Genomic DNA, 9625 nt, shown 5'->3' on the forward strand with positions numbered 1-9625 from the left:
GGAGTTTAGAACTAATATATTTGAGTTGTTCATAGATTTGAACTGCCTGACAAGAACGATATGTAACATTTTTTTTTTTTTTTCTGAGAAACTATAAAGTCCTTATTAAATTAGTAAAGATAACAAGATACAATTGTGGACCAGGTATCTACAAAGAATAAAAAAAACGAGGAAGAAAGAAATCTATAAACTAGTCTTTCTAATTTTGCTGTGTCAACTGGTATTATATATTACTCATGAATTGAACTTGTTCATGGCTTTGACTTTGAACTGTCTTTCTAGAAGGATATCTAGTGTCTCATTTCACAGCATCATTAATGATCACTAAGTTGAGAACTAAAGCTATTCCTTTTAATTTTGTTAACCTGCACAGGAACTTTGGCATGTTTTCCTCTACTATAGGCAATACATATTTAGACCCTATAGTCATTGCATCAGAATGAAAGAAATTTACCATAGAAATTGCTGCGTGAGTTATCTGCAAAACATCTAGGCAGGCTGCAACAGATCCATCTGCACAATAGATGCTAAGAATTTTTTTAAAAAGTAAAAGTTTGCTACTCTGGATCAGACTTCAGGAAAAGAATACTGACCTTTTTCTACAACTGGAAGATGTAAAAACTTCCCATCATGCATTGTATGCAATGCATCAAGTATTGTCGTTTCTAGCGTTGCACATTCCGGGTTTGATGTCATTACCTGAACAAGTAAGCAAACGTACTAGTGTGTTCAAAATAAGGTTATCAAGATTCAAACTTGCTCTCACAAATAGTGAAAACAATAATAAAAACATATATTCAAAAGAAAAGCATATGCTATGACCATCCAAATCCTTACTTCTGGAACCCGAGATGAAAAAGTACATACGCAGTAGAAGGAAAAATCAGTTGCAGTACAAGTAAATGGGAAGCTAACTGTGATATTTATGTCAACCAATCACATGATTGTTAAGTAATTGAAAAAATCTGAAGCAAGCAAAATAAAAAATATTTTAGCATGGGGCAGTGTAATTCCATGGAAACTAAATTACAAACCCAATTTCCAATCTTAATTTTTGAGTCTCTAAGTCTTGAAAAAAATAAAATAAAATTACACTTGAATCTATGAACTGAATGTTCTGGTCCTAATATGAAGTTCATCCATAGACATTCTTCACAAGACAATAAAAGTTCTATTAAAACTAAAATTAATTTACAAAGATACCAACAAAAAATCCACTAAATCACAAAGACTTAGAAAATTAAAAAACAACAGGTGCGCAATCCTTATTATTCTTGGGTTTTCAAAAATTGACAATCAAATGTCAAGTTTGTCCCCATTTGTCAGAAATCACCCCTCCCTTTTCCTAAATTGTACATAAACTACCCCTTAAGTTATACATAAACTATCCCTTAGCCAAACACCCATTCTTTTACCTGAAATATGCTAATAAAATGCATCTATGCCCTCATTTCTGCGTGTGCTAAGAAAGAACGATAAAATGACCATAAATAACCCGCAAGACTATTTAGGAATAAGTAACATGAGCATATTACCTAACAAACAAATTTAACTAAAACATCATGAAATATATTATGCATATTGTACCTAAAACACATATTAAAAATGTTCAATATTTAACTAAAACAGTGTTAAATATATTACAAATAATCAGCATTCACATTAAATAATATATAAATATTTAAAATACAACATTTTTAACAAATTAATATTACAATACATTCTAAAATTTTTTTCTTATAGGAAACATATATGGTGAAAAAAACTAAAAACAGTGGACCAGGTATGCACTACTACAAAAAGAACCCATCTAACTGGGGTCCAAGGCCTTAGAAAGAGTATCATGAACCTCAATAACCTATTGCAGGAAGAATAAACAAAAAATAGAGATTACTACATCTTGAATAGACAAAAAACAAGAATCAACTTGCACCCCTAACCAATTAAGATGGATAAGGAAAAAGAAGCGTCTTCAAGTCTTTTGAGACAAAGAGACTTCTTCTTCTTTAATAACTAAAGCCTCTTTTTCTGAGCTGAAGTTCAAATCCATATCAAAAACAAAAACATAATTGTATAAATAACAACACTGTGCTCCTAATCAAATAGGAAATAAAATTCTAAAAGGACTCAGAAACATAACAAAACTCCAAAACAATCTTGAAATATCAAATCCCTAAAACCAAGACAAAAGACAAAAAAAAAAAAAACTACATCTATCCTACACATCCTACATCAATTTAACCAACGCCATATGGACAGAATCCCATCTCACCCTAAGGAAAAGAAGAAATCCCTTACATTTCTCTTTCTTGCAATTTTAACCCACAAAAAATCAGGAATACAAACTCTATTTCAGAGCATATCCACGTCCTGATCCACGAAGCATTCAACGATCCTCCTATTCTCATCAACCCAAATAATCCCAAACAACAGCCAGATTACAACATCTCCAAAAGACCAGAGCTTTTTCTCCAAATGCACAATGATGATCAATAGGCAACGAGACACAAGACTTTTAACACCCTATTTATCTAAACTCTTAAACACTTCAACCAACACGGTAAAAAACTATACGTTAGAAACTTTTTACTTTCCTTATACAGTTAAAGACTGAATTGGAGAACGAAAAACATCAAATCATCTCAAAAGACAAGCATTAGAGTACCTACTTGAATAACAACATATGCATTAACCTATCCACGTGCCAAAAATTTGGGCGAAAACTTGAGGAGAAACTCTTGATTCCATATCATAATTGTAGGTTTACTTTGTTCCTAGAAAGTTTGAATATGCAAAATAATTAAGGCTTAGCGTTTTTTTCAGTGCTATACAAATAAAGCACTTATACTTAATGGCAATCAATATGGTTTTGATCTTGGATTATGCAAAAGGAAACAAAAATAAAGCAAAATCCTACTGCAAAAAAATTTATCTATCACCAAGGAATTCATCCCCCAATCAAACTCAACACAAGGAACACCAAAAAAGGAAAACCAATGTGTAAAATCATGGCATATCATGGCATTGCTCCTCCATCAGTAAATTATAGACCAACACAAGTAAACCATAATATTCAAACTAAAAAAAAAAAATCCTTAATATAATTTTTGACAATTATTAGTAAAAGAAAAAGTAAGAGAGAGTGAGAAAGATATTGCAATTTAACCACGTAAAAAGATTCAAGAGATAAAACTATATCCATATGAACAGAATAAATACAAATTTTAAGAATAAATTCTCAAAATGAACCTTTTCCACTAAAGTCAACTCAGGAGAAAGATTTTGTGCCACAACTCGCATAAGGATATCCTTCGAACTACAATAAAAAAGGAAAAAAAGCATAATTAAATAGATGTCAAATGAAAAGTTAAATGTCATTAAATGCATAAAAACTAAGCAAAATATTCAAATTACTTATGAGAGCCCGTGAAGACAAGAACAATACGTTAGTATTCCCTGAATTTTATTTCCTGTAACAATGATAACTGAGTTGCACCGCAATTCCCGCATCTTTCTTGCAGCAACATAAACAGGATCAGATGGCAACACAATGGCAACTCTGACATATTAAAAAGCTTGAAATAAGAAAACGCCAACTCCATATCAAAATAGTAACTTAAATTTTACAAAAGAGAAGCTAACAAATAGCTCATTAGGAAATTACTTGGTATTGTCAGCAATGATGGTAGACAAGGAAGGCTTGAACATCTTCTCCCTCAAAGTTTCAATGAATGGAAGTGGGGCTGAAATTGAATATGACAAACAATTATATATTATAATCTATCTAAAGCATGGAAGCATGCACGCAGGCAGAGAATTAGTTGAATCAAAATAAATATCCAATGCATGTCCTCAAACTCTTAATACTTTTTTTTTTTCAACTTATTTACAGATTCACTCGTACACATTTGGAATTGCATCAATTACCCGAGATTTGTCATCACTACACCAAAACTTTCAAACACCCAATTCAGCCACCCTCTTAGGTTGCCACACATATTATATATGTTCTCCAATTTCAAAAACAAAAATGAAACAAAACAAATTCAATTTCCCATCTCATTTAAATCCATTTTCGAAGACAACTTTGTAAACAATACCAAGTCATGCCCAAAGATTAACACCTTCGTTCTAGTCCATCACATTCCCTTCACCACATTACAATCTTTTCCATTTTTCCATATTAAAAAAAAATAAATAAAAAGTTGATGTACAAGTTAATTTACAAAAGGTGGACCAGTAATCCACTGATCTTTGCTCATTATAACAAGGAAAAAAAAAAAAAAAAAAAAACCTCAAATAAGTCAAAGTATTCATCTGACAAGGCTTCCAATTTTGTTGGATAAAATAGCGTGAAATATTTTTAATTTATAGATCACAAAGATTATGGTGACCCAAAAAAACTGCTTATCCTGTTAAAAATAAATTTTCTCCTCCTAACATCTTTAAAAATTCTTCTATTTCTTTCCAACATAAAACCCAGAAACAGTAACATAACCCAAAACAGTCATTTGTCAAAATTTTACAATACCAAAGCATTTTTCTCTTCGCCAAAATCCCCTACTTCCCAACCTTATGTTTCCTACAATAAACCAGCACACTCAGGGTCTCATCATAATCTCATCAAGAATTTTTCCATTAATAATTTTTTATTAAACAAACTTAATAATTTTTTTCTTTTTATTCTATTAAACTGAATGATAAATAAAATAGTTATACTAAACTTTTGTTTTCTTTTCCCTCTCTCTTATCCATCTCCTCTCCACTCAAATTCTTGTCTTCCTAACCTATTTCTTATCTCTTCTATTCTACTCCTTATTTCTAATTCATTTCCACTATTTCTTTATTATAATTTCTTCCCTTCTCTCATCTTTTCTATCTCTACTCTTTATTCATCCATATCTTTTATAACTATTTCCTTGTAATCTAGTTTCAGTCCTTGCTCCCCTAACCACATCACAAAACCTTTACAAAAAAAATTAAACCATAAATCCTCATTACAGTAAGCACAGCCAACAAACAAATTATAAGCAATCCACTTTCAAGATGTCCTAAGTCATATAACCTGTAAGTGTTCATCTTAACTGATTAAATATTGTTACTTAACAATCTCTTGAAGATCTCCCCAAAAGCCTTAGGAGTATGAAGAATCTTCCTCTTTTCTCTCTCTCTCATAACTTTCTCCTTGTTATATCACAATCTTTTGAATACTAACTTCTCTGTATGAGAAGATAAAAAGATTTACTTTTTATAAGGGTCAGGATAGTGTAAGTTTTAATTTTTCGACACCAATTAATAACCATCTATCTAATTCAATCCAATAGTTGAAAGAAGGAAGTTAAGCAGTAGTTATTAAAATGTTAGCTTATAAAATGTTTGAACCATTGGATTGAATTCAATGGAGGGTATTTAAATAGTGTCAGAAAAATAAGTTATAATATCCCAACCCATATTCACATTTGACAGAGGAATAAAATTGATATATACAACAGAGTAAATTCTCATTAGTGAAACAAGACGTTGTAAATGTTTAACATGAGCATTCAGTTAGTGAAGTGGTGATATGTACCAAAGGACAAGTGGTGATATGTTGTTAGTCTAAAATAAAATATATAAACTAACCAGAAAAATTGCTTCCCCACTGGCGTTCCACACCTTCAACTGCAGCAGCGATAGCACTCCCCTGTTCAGCAGCCTTCTCCATTCTAGAAATGGCATCATAGAGGCACTTTGTAATATCCAGTATGGCAATAACCTCACCATTTTCAACAACAGGGAGATGCCTGAACTTTCCTGTTGACAAAATAAAACTAACTCAATCAGACATCGCCTGATTAATTTGCAAACTAGTGCATCTGCCACATTTTCATCAGAATCAAGCAATATATTAAGTCATTTTAGTCCTTTTATTTGAAAGCATTATGGAGTATCAAAAAGGAAAAATATCACCACAAGTTTATAAAAAATATAATAAGGTAAAGCTCTTAACAACCAGTCTATGATAAATAAAATATGCTACTTGCCACCAAATTGATAATTTTGCAAAGTTTCCTTTTCATCCCCTCAACTACATTTTTCTTAGTGCACACGTGTGTAAGGCAACCAGTGGCCTGATGCTTATATTTTGCATCCATTAGAATTGAAAAGTTGACTTGATCATCAGTAGCCTGAGTATTCAGAAGAATGAATGACTTAAATAAGGCAAAAAGTCCAAAGTTGGCAAAGTGTCAAATCTTATCTCCAATACAATAGATGATTTATAAAATAAAATAAAAACGCTAAACTCTTAACAACCTTAGCATGATACCTTATTACTAAAAGCAGCAAGAAAAATAAATATCCTTTAGAGCCCAAACTGGTCCCAATATTTTGGTTCCATCTCCATGATGTAAAATAAGACACAGAAAACTACTTTTTCACGCTGAAACCATGAGCTATAGTTCTTAGTTACATGAAACTTTTAAAAACTTCTCCTACCAAAAGAATCAATAAGTAGGTCTAAACAGTATAGCGAAAACGAGTCCCCTAATTCACTTGCCTACATTAAAAAATGTTTAATTTTTATTTGTTTTTTCGAAAGGAAGAATTACAGAAATGAAGCTGACCTTGAACCATTTTCTGGAGAGCTTCAATGGCTAACGAATCCGAAGTGACAAATATAGGATTGCGCGTCATGATTTTAGAAACAATTGTCTGGTCCGGTCTCAAACCATCAGCTATAACTCTAGTGGCAATATCCTTCGAAATTATAAACGAAAAAAAAAAAAAAAAACGGAAGGAAACATTGAGAAAAATGGAAAAAAATAAAGAGAGAAAGAAATTAATGAAGACGCGGATACTCATAAGAAAAAAATGATAATGACAATAACCTTGTCGGTAACAATTCCAGATAATAAAGCATTAGCATCGGTCAACAAAACAGCATCAACACGGCGAGCGGCCATCCGGCGACAAGCATCGGAGACAATAGTTCCCTCGGGAATAGTTAGGGCTTTCGATAATTTCAGCTTCTTAACAGTCCTCGTCCACCAACAGAAGATTGTGAAGAAGGAGGAGAAGCAGGCTTAGTTGGAGATGTTTCCATTGCCGTTTTCATTTCCGGATTTCTTGGCCGTGGTGGCCCTCGCTTCATGCTCCGACGAACGCTCCCGTGACTGCTCATCTTATCAAACTACTGTCTAGGGCTGGCCGCTGATAAAATATCTCTTTCCCACCACCACACCGCTCTGACTCTCTTTCTTATTTGAATTGAAATTTGAAGCTGGATATTAATGTTCACCACCATTCGTTGTTGGGCCCCATCCTTGGCTATATTTCATGATTAGAATAATTAAGATAATGATAGCCTTACTCCCCCCCTACTCTTGTCTGACAGTCACGTTGCTTTTTTATTACGTCATTCAAGCCCCTAAATTTAAAAAATAAAAAAAATTTAAACATTAATTTCGGATTTCAAAATTTTCAAACCCCAAATTTCACATATTAGTCGAACCCTATTAAATCCACTTCCCCCGTATTTCAAAATCCTAAAATTTGAAATCTGTTCTTCCCCAAAACCATTTGAACCCTAAAATTTTTCCAAACCCAATTTCAATTTTGTAAAACCTTAGCCACCACGTATCCTTTTTGAATGATAAACTAACAGAAAAAATGAAACTTATGTTAGATTTTTGCTAGGACTGTAAAAAAAATCGGTAACCAACCAAACACGGTAACTGAACCAATCGAACCTAAATTTTCAAGTACCTGAAAATTCGGGTCAGTTTCAGATAATTTTTATAAAGTACCCAAATTTTCGGTTATTTAATTTAAGATAATCGGATACCCGGTTTTATTAAAAAAAAAAAAACCCAATTTTTAAATTTTTTTTTTTACTTCAATTTTCAAAGGCCCAAATAGCAAATCATTGTCCTAAAAGCTAAAATTTCAGCCCGTCAGGTCCGCACTTTGCTCTCGTCTCTCTCAAATTCTCTAGTCTCTAGTTCGTAGTTCACTCTCCGAAAGTGCGTCGCCATAGGTCCCGCAATCTGCACTCATCCTCTCAAATTATTGTTCAATAAAGTGCGTCAGCTGTCAGGTCCGCAATCTGCACTCATCTCTCTCAAATTATTCGGCAGTTACACATTGTTCCTTACTACTTTAACTAAATTATGTGTGAGATATATCCCTCAACAAATAATCGACAATTCATAGAAGAGTGAATCTGTTGTAATTAAGTGATATTTGAAAGGCAAAAGAATATTAAGGATAAGAAAGAAAAAAAAAAGTAGAAGAAAAGAGTAGCAGAGATTTGATTCTGTATTTTTATTTCCTTTCACATACTTCTTGCTGCTGCTTCTTCAGTTGTAAAATTATTGAATGAAATAACCCTGATGGAATTGTGTCTTGTAAAAAATTTGAATTTTAATCAAATTCGGTCATAACTGGGTATTTGGTTTTCGACCCGAATATTCGGTACCTGCAAACCGGGTATTCTAAAAATCATTTTGGTTTGCAAGTACCTTTTTAGAGCACCCAAATATTTGGGTACCCATTTTTCGATTTAAACCAGTTAGGGTACCCGTTTTGCACAGCCCTAATTTTTGCTGGAAAGAGAAGTTGTAATGATATAGAAGCAGAAATATCAAATATAATTCACGTCACTTGTTTACCACATCATTCAAGCCCCTAAATTTAAAAAAATAAATAAATTTAAACATTAAATTTCGAATTTCAAAATTTTCAAACCCAAATTTCACATACTAGCCGCAAAAATGCTATACCCACCGAAAAGTTGACACAATATTGCACCGAAACACGTGGAAGCCGCCACGTTGGATTGATTGAAAACAGACAATAGGGGGACGGCCGTCCAAATTATCAGAGGGTGTCCATTCCTAAAATATGTTGGACGGCCGTCCCCCATATGGGTTGGCCGTCCCTAATGATGAACGGTCCTGCTAATTGGACGACCGTCCCCATATATGGACCGGGCACCGTCCCCCTTGAGGACGGCCGTCCATCTCTATGAGGACGCCGTCCAAATTATCAGGACGCCGTCCAATTAGAAGGGCTCCGTCCAAATTAGAAGGGACGGCCGTCCAAATTAGAAGGGACCCGTCCTTATAAGGGGACGGCCGTCCTCATAGTTTGTAAATTTTTTATTATTACTTTTTTTTAATATAATGTAAATATGGACGGCGTCCCTAGTATATGACTGGCGTCCATCTACTAGGGACACCGTCCAAACTACATGGACGCCAGTCCATCTACTAGGACGGCCGTCCAAAATACATGACTGGCGTCCATATTTGTTAAATTTTTTTTAATTAATAATAAAATGGCTTGCCTAATACGCTTCATTTAAGCGCCAAATTTTTTCTTCTCTTTTCCTTCGTCTCCCTCATTTGTTTATCTTCTGTTCTTCGTCTGCGCCATTTGGTTTTCTTAGCTTCTCTTCTTGCGTGTTGTGATTCCTTGACGCCGTTACTTCTCAACAGCCAAGCAACAGCACAATATCTCGTCCAAGCACCAGCAGCAATATCTCGTCCTACAGAGATAACCTTGAAACGAAAGTAAATATCAAAACTGTTAAAGCTAGGATTTGTTTGTGAAGGTAAAGAATTTTTGACTTATTTTTATTCTA

General features: G+C 33.5%; 1 protein-coding gene across 1 annotated transcript; it reads right to left on the minus strand.

Annotated features, from left to right (window-relative positions):
* Positions 1 to 298: 298 nt before the first annotated feature.
* LOC116144678 (CBS domain-containing protein CBSCBSPB3-like) lies at positions 299 to 7058 on the minus strand. Its single transcript, XM_031430129.1, has 8 exons — positions 6870 to 7058; positions 6606 to 6738; positions 5623 to 5793; positions 3665 to 3743; positions 3446 to 3559; positions 3250 to 3316; positions 594 to 699; positions 299 to 513 (listed from the first exon to the last, which is right to left on the minus strand). Exons 1-8 carry the CDS (start codon positions 6942 to 6944, stop codon positions 299 to 301), a joined length of 960 nt encoding a protein of 319 aa, XP_031285989.1. The 5' UTR covers positions 6945 to 7058.
* Between the last annotated feature and the right edge of the window lie 2567 nt (positions 7059 to 9625).

Source organism: Pistacia vera, unplaced genomic scaffold (genome assembly GCF_008641045.1).
Source record: "Pistacia vera cultivar Batoury unplaced genomic scaffold, PisVer_v2 Contig451, whole genome shotgun sequence".
Classification (NCBI taxonomy): domain Eukaryota; kingdom Viridiplantae; phylum Streptophyta; class Magnoliopsida; order Sapindales; family Anacardiaceae; genus Pistacia; species Pistacia vera.